Below are 13,630 nucleotides of genomic sequence, written 5' to 3' on the forward strand. Positions count from 1 at the left end.
CAAAACACACAACTTTTTTGAGTTTGGAAACAATGCCTACCCTCCACTGAGCATCCTAAAGCATGAAGCACAGGGTATTCAAACCCACCTGATATCATCAAAGCTGGTGCAGGTATCAGCGTGTCCCTCTCTGCTGTGCCCAGCACAGCGTTGGGCGTTTAAAAGACCTTTTATCCCACCCGAACACTCCCGCCAGGGTCCCCAGTACTCCCAGACCAGTACCACCAGCTCACAGCAACGTCCCACAGCCTCCAAGAAAAACCTTTCCTTTCCCTGGTAGAAAACACCGGGGCACAGCCCAGGTATCACCCACAGATTTTCTACTTCTCCAAGCAAAACCAGAAGAGAGACCTTGGCTCCCACTGGTTGTGATCTGCAATGTTTATTTGACCCCAAAAAAAAAGGCATTTTAATGGTTCTTTTGGTTCATAAAAGAAGTTGTTTTTTCCCAGCAGCCACCTGACAGCCCTCCCCCCTAAACCAAGAAATAAAGTGACCCAGAAGTTAGCAAAATAAAATGAACCGTCCAACTCTGACAAAGAAAAGTGGTTCCTGTCATTTGGTACAATATGGAAAAATTTGGCAAGTAGAGCTGATCTGCAGTTCCTATCTCTCAAGCACTACAGAACTGGCTTCGGTCTCCAGCCCTCAGGTTGTCTGTCCAGGGGACAGACACACGTCCTTGTGCTGCAGGACCTGGGGATTCTCCGGGCGGTCCAAGCCAGACAGGCGAAAGCTGCTGCGTCAGCATCTTTAACTGGGCGGTATAAATATAAAACATCGATACAAACAGGTTCTTTGTACAGAAAATATCATCTCACAAGGCACTGGGGTGACGACCGTGTGGCCGCTCACAGCGGGCTCCGACCGGGCTTCTCCAGTCGCCGCTGGGCATCAGGGTGGAGGAAGGAGGGGAAAAGGGACCAGAGAGGTCCCGGTGCTGCCATCCAAGAGGGATTTCACCCCACCGCTGTCCCCAGACGCCCTGGGAGTGGTTTTTCCCAGCCGGACGGTGCTTTTCCTTGGCGGGGGTGACGTGACCCCGCGAGGGCTCCGGTCTCCTTGGGATGGCTTGGGGCTGGGTTTGGCCTGGAGGGGGGTGCATAGATCGGCGGGGGGCTGGGGCTGCTCTGCCCGGTGCTCCGCTCCCTCTTCACGCCAGCAGCCCCAGCCGGGTCACCTTGGCTGAGAGGAAGGAGTGGATGATGAAGACGATGGTTTTGGGGCAGGAGTGAAGGTCTAATTGCTGCAAGAAAGGAACAGAGGGATGTTTGCAATGGGGAGGGCTGTTCCTGGAGCAGACAGCTTTCTGCTTGTGGTGGGGAGGGCAGGGACCACCCAGGGGCCCCCAAACCCCACCACCGCCTTACCGCGGCCCTGGGAGAGGCGTGCGGCCAGGGGTGGGTGGATGGGCCACGTCTCAGCCCCACGTGCCAGGCAGGATGGGTGCTGTGCGCAGGGCGGGTGCTCTGCTCCCCCTCTCCCCTCCCCGGGGCCGGTGGGAGTTTGGGCGGGTGGGGGGTGGTGAGGGTAAAGCCAACTCACAATCTCTCCTTCCGGGCCACCAAAGTCCAGGTAGAGCATCTTGGTGCCGTCATCAGAGGACATCTGCAGCTTCTCGAAGGGCTGCTGGAGCAGGATGGTCTTGCTGAGCCCGGGCTCGGTGGTGGAGATGGTGAAGCCCTTGTCGATGTGGACGGACAGGGTGCAATCCTGCCCCTTCCACGAGCAGGCTGGGGACGGGGACAGGGGTGAGAAGGCGGCCGCCCCCCTCCGCCGCCCGGGCCCCCCCCCCGGCCCCCCCCGCTGACCTGCCGACACCTCCTGGGCCAGCTCGGCGGCGCCGTGGGTGCCGTCCACCAGCAGGCGGGTCCACAGCGCCAGGTCGCGGGGGCTCTCCAGGCTGAAGAGGTGTGTCTGCACGCCCAGCCGGGTGCCGGTGCGCAGCGCGAACGACAGCTCCGCCTCGTACAGCGCCGAGCCCTTGGCCGGCCCCGAGTGCACCAGCCTGTGGCACCGCCGCGCCTCAGCACCGCGCCCCGCACCGCGCCCCGCACCGCGCCCCGCACCGCGCCCCGCACCGCCCCTCCGCGCCGCTCCGCACCGCATCCTGAACCGCCCCTCCGCGCCCCGCACCGCCCCCTCCGCACCGCCCCGCACCCTGCACCGCTCCGCACCCCGCACAGCCCCTCCGCGCCGCTCCGCACCGCACCCTGAACCGCCCCTCCGCACCGCTCCGCGCTCCGCACCGCCCCTCCGCGCCGCCCCGGTGACTCCGCGGTGGTGGCTGCGCGGCGGCGCCGGCAGGGCGCGCTGCAGCCCCGCGGATGCCCCTCCCGCGGCCGGACCCTCCCGAGGCACCGCCCCCACGCCCCGACCCCCCCCGACCCCCCCCCCCCCCGGCCCTGACCCCCCGCCACCGCCATCACCCCCGGGGCTCTGCCACCACCCCTGACACTGTCACCGTCCCCCGGCCTCTGCCACCGTCCCCTGGACTCTACCATCATCGAAAACGCCTCTGCCGCCACCCGGGGGCTCTGCCCTGACCCCCAGCCCCTGCCACCACCCCCGGACACTGTCACCATCCCCCAGGCTCTGCCATTATCCCCACTGCCCTGTCATAATCTCAAAAGCCTCTGCCACCACTCCTAGGCACTGCCACCACCCTGGGGCTCCAACATCATCCCTGGGGCCCTACCCTGACCTCCAACCCCCACCACCACCCCTGGGGCTCTGCCCTGACCCCCAGCCCCTGCCATCACCCCCAGTCACTACCACCACCACCCCTGGGGCCCTGTCATCGCCCCTGTGGCTCTGCCCCGACCCCCAGCCCCTGCCACCGCCTCCCGGACACTGCCACTGCCCCGTCCCCCTGCACAGGGTGGGAGGGTGCTGGGCCGGTGGCCCCTACCTGGTGGCAATGAGGGGGTAGCTGTGCGCGGGCTTGCCCAGGGCGTCCCGGCTCTGCGGCAGGCTGCCGTACAGCAGCAGCTCCTTCTCGGTGAGGACGGCCAAGAGGTTCCTGGTGCCGGCACTGGGGAGCTGCAAGGGGACTGGGTCAGGGCCACGGGCAGCGCGGCGGCATGGGGTGGCGGGGGACGTGCGGGTACCTGCTCAGTCAGCCAGCCCACGTGCTTGACATCCCGTCCAGCCACCACGCCAGCGCCTGCCAGCTGGGCTCGCAGCTCCTCCTTCACCCGCGGCAGCAGGGCACCCGTGTTGGCCTGGATGGCACTGAGCCACGACTGCGCCGTGGCCTCGTCCTTCGCCCGCAGGAAGAGGGCAACGCGCCCGTCCGCCGAGCACACCTCCAGGTACCTGCAGGGACACGGCCCCGCTGGGTCCCAGACAGCTCTCAGCGCCCCGGGGCAATGCGGTGGCATCGCCATCCGCCAGCACCGTGCCCTGACCTGTGCTCCGGGTCGGTGGGAAGGCACTTGCGGGACACGTAGCACATCTTCAGAGGCACGGTCCTGCTCTCCCGGAGCTCCCGAGGGGGTAGGAGGGGGGATGACCGCTTCTGCAGGGTGGCAGGCGAGGGGTCCCAGCTGACTGTCGCCCCCGCGGAGGAGTTCTTGAAGTAGGGTGAGATCTCCTTCATGTACTTCACTGGAAGAGAGGCAGCACCCAGTTGAGGGCATGGCACAGGCCAGGGCGGCCTCAGCACGCCAGCACCCATCCACCCTGCTGAAACCCCTCATACCCTCCCTGCATTGGAGTCAGTGCTGCCTCCGTTACCTCCCCAGAGCTGCCACCCATAGGTGCTGTGGGTCCTCTGCCCTGCACCCCTGTGGGTGTGCGAGGAGATGGCACTGGCGGGCAAGGTCGTACCAGAGGGTGACATGTCACCTAGGATCCTCCCAGTGCCTCTGCCCCACCATTGCAGCCCAGGGAGCCTCCCAGGAGGGATGAAAATGGCCTTTTCCCCCTTTTTTCTTTCCTTTAACCCAGGTCAGCTCAGAGATCCAAGTGTGATCAGGTCCCCGGGGCGGCACATGAAGGCAGGGGGTGGGGAACGGGCAGGAGTCCCAGGCCAAAATTACAGAGTCCAAACTGCTGGTACAGCCGGTCCCACCGCCAACTGGGAGCAACAGCTCTCAAATACCATGGCTTGGCCCCAGGAAAAGCCTCGAACTGTGTGCTCACAGCTCACATAGCCCTGCCCCATGAGTTATAAACCAGGGACAAGAAATCAGCTTCCAGCCCCCAGCAAGTCCAGCTGCGGAGCCAGAGCCCTCAGAGCCACACTGGGACAGCAGCTGGCTCCCGAGGTTTAGGGGGAGAGGGAGATGAAAGTCACTGTGAATTGATGTGGCCCCATAGCTACGTCCTGAAAATTAGGTTGGCAGCACCGGGCAAAAAGCTTTGCCTGAGCAGGGGGGGATGCCAGTCACGGTCCTGCCCTGGGGACAGCGTGGGACCAGCTGGTGGCTCCAGGAAAGGGCTTCCCTTTGGTGGCCCTTAGGGAAAACACCATGGGACAGACACGTGCCCGCTGCCACATCCCCAGCCATCACCGCTGGTTTCACTCCAGGTCCAAGTCAGCAGTGTGGGTGGCAGAAGGGGGGACAGACACGAGCTTGGCTTTGCAGCCAACTCTTGTAGGTGGCTGGTTGGTGGACCAGCTCCATCGCTGCAGCAAAGCCGCAGCAGCCTGATTTTGTGCCAGAAAAACGCCCTTTTCCCACGCAGAGCCTACCTACCCATCCTTCACCCGCCCACCACCACCCATCTTCCCCGTCGTTCCTATCCCAGTGAGCTCCCCAAAACCTCTGAATCCTGAGATCCCGGCTCGAGCTGCGGTGGGGCACGGCGGGGAGGCAGAGCCCCGCGTTGTGCCCCGCTCTGCCCGGCCCCAGCGGGACGCAGCTATAAATGGCTGCGATGCCGCTGCGGCACGTGGCTCGGGTTACCCCGCAGCGGCCCCGCAGCGCGGCTGGGGCCAAGGAGCCGGCGTGGGGCCACCAGCCTCGTGCCCTGCACCTCCCGTTATAAATAGCTGCCGTGTTCCCACAGGCATCTGAGCCAGGCTGGATTTTACCCCGAGTCCTTAATCTTGGCAGTGGGGACCGGCCATTATCCCGGTGCCTGGGAACTAATTGGAGTTCAGAAAGATATCATTCAGCCGCTGAAACCCGAGCAGCATCCCCGCGCCAGCCCGTGGCTCCCCGGGCATGCGGAGGACGTCACTGGCATTAGCTGTGCGATGGTGGGGTCACGTCCCGATGGAGCAGAGGAGGAGAGGAGCAGTGCCCGGCCCAGGACAGGCCATGGAGAATTAGGCAAGTGCGTGTGCCTCTCTGGCACGTGGCTTTAAGGAGGATTTAAGGCTGGTGACAACGTACTGATGGGTTCCCACAGCATGGGGGGATCCTGGGAGCCGGGATGTGATGAGGGCTGCAGTGGTTCCCCGGGGAGCTGCGCACCCGAGGTCGGGCCACCGACCTCTGCCATGGGAGCTGCTGTCCCTCCAACGACAGCAGCAGGCTGCGTGTCAGAGACACACGGCACGACCAGGGGACACAGTGTGACAGCACTGTGCCCAGCCCACTCTGCAGCAGTGGCTGCTGCACCCCTGCCCGTTCCTTGCTGAGCAAAGAACAAAGCCATGGAGATTCCCCAGCACAAGCTTTATAGCAGGTTGACTTAAGACTGCTGCCAGTCCCTTCACTGCAGCAGAATTGCCTGGTACTGAATGGATTAATTAATTACACCCATCTCATTAAAGCAAACAACTCAGACCCTTTTCTTCTCAGCACTCCAGAAAGTGGCAGAACCACCAAAATCCCTTGGTTTTACTTCTTGGGTAACAGATCCTCCCCCTCCACCAGCCCATCCCTCCTAAGCCTGAACCAAATGCTCCTGCACCCTTGATCCTGAGTCACCACGATCTGTCCCACACATGTGCCCATGGCTCAGCACCACCCCAAGCCAAGCTCCTGACCCCAGAGAGCTTCGCCAAGGGGTCACAAACCTTCCTCCAGCCATAAAAACAGCCCAACAACACAGACACCCAGTAGCAGGCTCGAGAGCACCCACCCGCTGCTTGGGCCTCCAGGCTAGTGCTGGCACACTCTGCTTCAGCCTAGAGATCACGGCATGGATTCAACAGAGAGAGGTTTAAGACTGCATTTCCAGTCAGGAGTAGGACAGGCTTTTCCTATGAAGAGCTCTTCAGCAGCATCTACACAGCATGGAGAGTCAAAGAGGTCCAACTGTGCTGGTGGCCGTCACATCAGGAAGGCTTCCAGAGAGGTCCTGGAGCTCCAGCACTGGCCCTAAGGAGATGTTAAGCCCATCTCCAGCTGATTTCTCTCTGCCTCAGGACTAACTATGCAAAATTAACATGTTAAATCAGGGCAGGGGGGTGGTCAGCAAACACACATCCCAAAGAGACACCCTGAAACAACCTGTAAACTTCAAGCTGACACTGTGATGTGCTTCCAAAACTCAACGCAGGGGCTGCCATTGCTGCCCCATCCAGCTTCCCACCCAGGGGCCGTCCCCTGCCCTGGCTCCAAGCACGAACAAGGCAGCAGCTGCTGGACCCAACTGCCTCAACTCAGTCCTTTTACCCCAGGGAGGAAGATGCCATGGGACGCTGCAGGGTGGAAGTGCCACCACTGTCCCTCCTGCCCCAGGACCCTGTCCCAGAGCTCAGTGCCACATGCCCCAGCTCTTTGCTAAACGTTCCCCTGTGCGGCATGGCAAGCAGTGACCCACGGGCTGAGTGATCCCAGGGAGATCATGGGACAACTCTCCATGTTTCCACAGGAGGACAAACATTCCCACAAAATTTCCCAGGGAAAGCAAAGCTTCAGGGCAGCGAGGTGTGGAGGAGGTAGGAGGATGTGGACCCTTACTGTCTCTCTGCATCATCCTAGGGCAGGTCCGGGCCTCTGTTTCTGCTTTGGTTCAATTACCACATTTAAACCACGAGAGCTGGGCAAAGCACAGCTGCTCAGACCCTGAGGACCATCACACCTGCCAGAAGACATTCACTTTAGTGTCCCACAAAGGGCTGGAAGCCACCTCAGGGCTTTCTCTCCCGAAGCCCTTCGGAGCCCTGAAGGGCAGCAGCGATGGGCAACCACACAAATCCTGGCTGCCACCACCTGCCTCCACTCAAAACCCCCTTCCACTCTGCACTGTGTATTATTTACCTCAGGGTCACCTAAATTTTGTGGGTATTTCACATTGCACACCATGCACATCTCCACCCTCTGCAACTGCCTGGGTTCCCCACGGTTAGGGCAATCAGCCCGCCGGAGCCGGACATCCCCAGCACCATGTTCTCCTGGCACCCCTTAGCTTTTCTGATTTTCAAGCTTCCAAGCTATTACTTGGCCGAGCGAGTCCTGAACAGCCCCAGGAGCTCCCCAGCGGCCAACAAGCCCTAGGCTGCCACGGAGGCAAGATGCCCATGGCTGCCCCACCTCCTCCTCCCCAATGCTCCCAGTTCTCTCCCCATGCCAATACAGACCACTCCTGGCACCAAAGCCCTTCCCAGGGCAGCTGGAAGGATGTTTATCAGCCGTTTCCCTGCCATGGAGGGTCTCTGGATACCAAGCAATTCAAAAAAAAACCCAAGAGAAAAATAAGGTAAGGGAGAGCAACTCTCCCCAAAATAACAATGTAATATAAATACAGTCAAACTCCTCCTGCAAATATCAAGAGAGTAGTTTGGCACATCCAAAAAAAACCTTGGCAGGACACACAGAGAGGTATCTGCATGTCCTCATGCCCGGCCAGCAACGACACCCAGGAGCCAGAAGCCAAGCTGAGCAGCCCAGGGTGAGATCTGGCATGTGGAGCCACAGCTGATATTCAAATTAAAATGCTTCACCTCCCAGCTCTGCCACTTTGCAGAGTCTCACCCCAGCTCACTGCCCCATGAGGAGGTACAAGCTCTCCCAGTTTTGTTACCTACTGTGACACTGCTTGTAAACTACCCTAAAAACTCCTGAAACCAGGAATGAATGCAGCCAGGAGGAGCAAGGCAGCAAACAGACACCAACTGTGCCAAATTACTCAGTTTTGGTACCTACAGCAACTGTAAGGGAAGTTGGAGTCACACCTGGCAGCACACAGGGACCAGAAAGAGCCTAAGTGATCTTAAGGTGCTTTTCTCCAACCTCTGGAGCGAGCCCAGACAGGAGAAGGGGGCAGGGAAGCCCCCCCTTTAACACCCCTCGGGTGCCTTAAGGCCACCCCCTGTCCCCCAGCCCTGCCACCCCTCTCCAGGGCAGGGTGCTTGGCCGGCCGGCTCCTGGAGAGCTACTGGGGTGGCAGGTATAAAAAAGGCAAAGGACACCCCGTCTCGAGGCACGGCTACCACCTCCGCAGGGCAGTGACAGCCCGGCGGGGACCACACTGCAGCACCAGCCCCGCCACCCTCCATGGGCAGGGCTGTACCACGCTGGCAAACCCAAAATGGGGAGGAGGTAGAGACGCATCATGTTTATACCTGATGTCTGCGATCGGATGAGCAGCAGAGACCCAGCCCCGCGCCGGCTGTTGCCTGCAGCACCCCTGAGCAACATCACACTGCAGGAGCCCAATGGCATCAGCTACAAACTAATCACAAAGCCTCCAGAGTGTCGTGGTGGGAGCCAGCCCAGCCCCACTCTCCTCCCAAAGGTACCTGCTGGGAGTTTTAATTAATTAAGAAGCCCAGGAGGTCATACCTGAGCTCAGCGAGTCACAGCAAAGGCCCTGCCTGCAGTTGCTTCCTGGGCGGGCAACCTGGCAGCACCCGGCTCCCCAGGGGGATGGAGGAGGAGGAGGTGGTCCAGGGAGAGAAGCTGTTCTCTGCAGAAAGGGCAGCTCATCTCCACCTCCCGCAGGAACCTCTAGCAGAAAGGAAACCCACGCCAAAGTAAAGGATGAAAAGAAAATAACAGAGAGAGGGTGGTCCGAGAACAGCAGCTACGGGGAGGAATTTCGCAGACTCCCAGAGAAAGAGGCTCTTGTATTTCTCTTTGGTCAAAAAAAAAAAAAACCACCCCACCAACAACCCTATCTGCTCCCAGCAGCTGTGCAGAGCCGCACATTCCTCCAGCTGAACCATGGTCCTGTGGCTCCCAGGAGAGGAGGAACCCACAGCAGAAAGGGCTGAGCAAAGCTAAAAATGAAAATCTGGAGCTGAGACAATCTGGGGAAGGCACAGAAAAGCAAGAGCCACAGCGGTTGCTGGCACAGACCTCTTTTTTGTCCAGGCAGAGCCCAGAGCGCTGCTCCCAAATAAAACCTTGCTTTGGGATCTGCAGCCCCACAACTGCACTGGGAAGGGTCTCTGGTGCCAAGACCCTCCTGGTTAGCCAGGGTGACCTGGGGGGACAGTGAGGGGAGAGGAAGGGTCCTGTCCTGAGGGCAAATCCTGGGTGCTTACCCCTGCCCAGCCGAGCTGGCAGAGGGTGAGGTGGGCAAGCACGGATAGATGGGATGTGAAGGGTAACGGGAGAAGAATGGGGTCTCTTCCTCAGGGCTCCCATGGTCCCAACCCACCAGCCCTCACCCACTCCCCAAGTGGGGTTTGGGAGCTCCTGCAGGGCTGGGAGACGCCAAGGACCAGTCGCCCGGCACCAAGCGGGTCCGGCTCCAGTCTCCCCTGGGATGGTGAAGGCTGCATCCCTGTGATGTCTGTAGCTTCAGCTGCCCCAATCTGGGGGGGCTGCAGTTGGGGTTGAGCTGCCAGGGATCCCCTGGGCAGGCAGCTCCTGTGGCCTCACTCCTGAGCTGGCCCTGCCTGCACCCGGCAGCCTGCTCCTTCCATCTGCCCAGAATCCACCCCAGCAAACCAAAAGGTGCTCAGCAAGGAGTGGGGTGCCAGCGTACCCCCTCCCCGCTAGCATAAGCCTGCAGAGCCCAACCAGCCAAGGATGTGGGTTTAAATGAAAATCATGGGAAAAGCAGAAAAAGTTTTCTATTACCCCAGGAACTGCAGACCTCAGGGTGACGCAGTACAACAGAAGAGTCACAAATCCCATAAACCCATCCCACGCTCCCATCGCTGCCTGCCCGCAGTCCCGCAGCAAGGAGACGGAGCCACTGGGCATCGAGTGGTGGCACACGCATGTCTCCCTCTCTGGAGGGAGATAGGGAGATCCCAGCAGCTACCTCCAGCTCTCAGGATAAGCAGATAAACCAGTCTGTACATGTTGTTTTCTATTTCAAAGAGTATGCAAATGCATATGCAGATGATGTGCCATCCCTGTGCTCCCAGTACCTCCTGGGAAAAAGAGGGATCAGCCCCGTAGAAGCAGGAGGACCCTTGTCCATCCTCCCCTCCTACCTTCCAAGACCACCTCCTTGCCCGTCTTCTTCAACGCCTGCACCGCCTCATCATGCGTCGCCTCGGAAAGGTCGGTCCCGTTGACAGAGAGGATGGCGTCCCCCACGTACAGCGCCTCGGTCTGATCTGCTGCCAGCCCCTTAAATATCTTGGAGATCAAGATGGGCATTTTATTCTCTCGGCCACCTTGAAACAGAAGAGAAACGAAGTGGTTGTGGCTGTTGGAGCAGGTGGAGAGGGGGATGCTCGGGTACCAGCTGGCCCCTTCTCCCAGCACTCAGCGGTGCCGTGCCAGGACAGCCCACTGCCCCATTTCCTCAGATGCCCACGGTACACCTGTAACAACCACAGTAGCCAAAATACCATCAGGCTTTACAGCAGACAAAGATGACTGCTCCAAAACTGCTCTGAATGGTTGCAGATTTCCTCACAGAGCGAACACATAACCTGGCCATCTCCCCATCAACTCTGGCAGGAAAGCAGGTCTTTATTTGCATTATTAATTGTGTGTGCTGAGCAACTATCCCTGCTCTAAGGACTTCATGACCTAAACCGATAAGACAGCTAAATGCTTCTGAAGAGGCATAAGAGCCAGGGAGAAGTGAACCACCCTGGCTGTTTGCTCCTCTCCGCACAGTAGCCCTATTTACCTCCTGCTCCCCATTCTCCAGTCTAAAAGGATGCTATTCAAACCTCCCAGCGGCTTGAGGAGATCAATTTGCACATTAACTTTTGAACCTGCAGGGAGATCCGAGCAGCGTTGCTGCCTCCGTGCCAGGGAGCAGGGGTGCAGCAGGTACTGCCCAGCCGCAGCCGGGGATCGGCAGCCCCTGACGTGCCCTACGCCCCAGGTCAGCCTGTCCCAAGGAGCCTCCAAGAGCTGATCTCTCACCCCAGAGGAGATGTTGAGCCCAGCCTGTTGCCACCGCCTGCTCCAGGGCTGCTCCCAGCCAGTGCCACAGGCATTTCCTCGCTCAGACGCCTGCCAAGCCCCTCGGAGGGCTCTGGTTATCAGCTGTCAGAGGCCCCCGTGGGGGCTGCTCCGAGCTGCCAGGCCCATCCGCACAGCAGCGGCTCCTCGCCCGGGCTGCCGGCACCCAGAGCCCCTGCCAGGGCCAGGAGCCCCCGCCAGCTCAGCTCTTGCCCAGCTCCCCGCCGCCCTGCCAGCCGGGGGAAGGCCAGCCCCGCAGCCTCAGCGCCCATCGCCTCACCATGTCCCAAGGCAGGGGGCACCTCACCCGCACCCCGGCGTGCGATGAAGCGTCCCCGGGTGAAATGTGGCTGGCACGTGTTTTAACGGGGCAGCGACACCCTCCCCCAGCAGTGGCCGTGGCACTGGCAGGGCTGCCCCACCGCCCGGAGCAGCTTCTGGCTCCCAGTTTGGATGGCGACTACTCGGTTTCCACATACGTCACTGCAAAAATAAAAAGTTTTAACTGAAGCAAGTTGACGTTTCTCCTTTCCTGGGAGAGCCACAGAGCTAGCAATAACTTGGCAGCCAAGGGGTTATTATGAAGGCGGCTTTATGCTTCCCAAAAAGAAGAGCTGGCAGGCTCGGGCACCCCGCCGACACAGCGGCACGCGTTCAATCCAGTCCCAGCACCCGGACATCCACATCACAAAACCTCCCCCCTTCCAGAGGGAGCCGGAGGCTGCGGCCGCGTCCCCGCCGAGCTGGGAGGAGAAGCCACGTCAGGAGGCGAGAGCTGCCCCGCTGCTGCTCCCGGGGCTGCCGAGCCCGCTGCCTGCCCTGCCCGCACACGGAGCTACAGACCCCCTCACCCATATTCCGTGCCAGCCCCTTGCCTGCCTGTTTGCTGCCCGTTTCATCCTCCTTTCACGGAGTTTCCACACGCTCGGAGCCACGTGAAAAGCAAAGGCAGGCACAAACACCACCCTTGCCCCAAGAAGTTTCCAGCCTGAAGTTCAGGCGAGTCACGGAGCAGCGGGGCAGCTCGGGAGGGAAAACAGGGATTGTAACACGGAGGCTTCCCGCTGCTCAGCTCTCCAGGAGCGGACGTCTCCAAGCCAGAGCATTTTGGTTTAACACCCCAGCTCTCCGTGCCTGGAGATCTCCACGGGCTTTACAATCGCTTCCTTCGTTTTGCCGACAGCTTAAAAGGGGCATTTCTCAGCACAGGGGCACGGAGGGGACAAGGGGGCGCCGGCAGAGCTCTCCCTTTGGCTGCAAAAGGGCAGCTTTTGTGTAAGCGGGTGCCCTGTGCGTCCCTCCTGCCCCCTGACACAGCGCCCTCCCCTTGCGTGTGAGGGGCAGTGGGAGCCCCTCCAGCTCCCACCGCCGGGGTCCCCCGCTCCGGCCGGGACGTGACAGGCAGGGGCTGGCCGGTCACTGCTGCACCCCAGAGTGCTGCTCTTTCCGTGGGCTGGGGATGCTTCGGGTCCCGCCACTGCCACGTGTCCCCTTCCTCGTCCTGCGCCGGGGCTGGGCCAGGGCAGTGCCACGGGGCGCGACGACCCCAGCCCCGACCCCAGCCCCGCTCCCCCGCCGCCTTTGCTTCCGAGCGTGGCAGCGGGCCGCCGGAACGGCGGCAGCAACAGGTCGCGGTGCCCGGTGCCTGCCCGCCGCCCCGGGACCCCCCCCGCGGCCCGGCCCTCACCTTTGATGCTGATGCCGAGCCCCCCCACGTCCTGCTTGACGACGCGCACCGTGCGCCTGATGTTGGCGAGCGCCTCGGGCACGGCGGAGCCCGGTTCGCCGCCGTTCAGCTGCGCCGCCGGGGCCTCGCCGGGGCCGGCGGCGGGGCCGGGGCCGTCGGCCGGGCTCACCCCCAGCACGTCCTCGGCCAGGGTGAGCAGGACGCGGAGCCACTGCCCGCCGGGGCCGCGCAGCTCCAGCAGCCCGGTGCGCGGGGCGCGCCTGCCCGCCGCCATCTTCCGCGCCTGCCGCGCCGCCCCCGCCGCCCCGCTCCGCGCCGCTCCGCGCCCCGCGCACCGCCCCGCGCACCGCCCCGCCGGGACGCGGCCAGCCGGGGGCTCCCCGCTGCGGCCCGGCATGGGGCACGGGGCGGGACCCGGCTGCCCGGGGCTCCCCGGGGCTCCCCGCTCCGTCCTGGGACGGGGCGCCGGGAGGACCGGGTGCTTCCCAGTGCTCCCCAGTGCTCCCCGTTCTGGCCTGGGATGGGGCACCGGGAGGGACACGGTTCCCCGGTGCTCCTCGCTCCAGCCTGGGATGGGGCGCTGGTAGGACCAGGTGCTCCCCAGTGCTCCCCTCTCCAGCTTGGGATGGGGCACAGGGAGGGACTCGGGACCCCAGTGCTCCCCACTACATCCTGGGATGGGGCACCAGGAGGACTGGGTGCTCCCCAGTGCTTCCCG

At 61.8% G+C, this 13,630-nt stretch overlaps 1 protein-coding gene across 1 annotated transcript; it reads right to left on the minus strand.

Moving 5' to 3' along the window:
• Nucleotides 1-357: 357 nt before the first annotated feature.
• On the minus strand, nucleotides 358-13,205 carry SNTA1 (syntrophin alpha 1). Its single transcript, XM_074843359.1, has 8 exons — nucleotides 12,913-13,205; nucleotides 10,295-10,480; nucleotides 3,411-3,609; nucleotides 3,111-3,318; nucleotides 2,912-3,042; nucleotides 1,812-2,008; nucleotides 1,546-1,733; nucleotides 358-1,246 (listed from the first exon to the last, which is right to left on the minus strand). The coding sequence occupies exons 1-8, from the start codon at nucleotides 13,184-13,186 to the stop codon at nucleotides 1,154-1,156; spliced, it is 1,476 nt and encodes a 491-aa protein (XP_074699460.1). The 5' UTR covers nucleotides 13,187-13,205; the 3' UTR covers nucleotides 358-1,153.
• Between the last annotated feature and the right edge of the window lie 425 nt (nucleotides 13,206-13,630).

Source organism: Strix aluco, chromosome 17 (genome assembly GCF_031877795.1).
Source record: "Strix aluco isolate bStrAlu1 chromosome 17, bStrAlu1.hap1, whole genome shotgun sequence".
NCBI classification, from domain to species: domain Eukaryota; kingdom Metazoa; phylum Chordata; class Aves; order Strigiformes; family Strigidae; genus Strix; species Strix aluco.

Excerpts from the sequence above, each read along its gene's own strand:
- SNTA1 (XM_074843359.1), bottom strand. The coding sequence starts at position 13,186 with ATGGCGGCGGGCAGGCGCGCCCCGCGCACCGGGCTGCTGGAGCTGCGC. Across the intron at positions 3,610-10,294 it reads CAAGGAGGTGGTCTTGGAAG|TGAAGTACATGAAGGAGATC; the intron begins GTAGGAGGGGAG and ends CCTCTCTTCCAG. Across the intron at positions 1,247-1,545 it reads GTGGCCCGGAAGGAGAGATT|CAATTAGACCTTCACTCCTG; the intron begins GTGAGTTGGCTT and ends CCTTTCTTGCAG.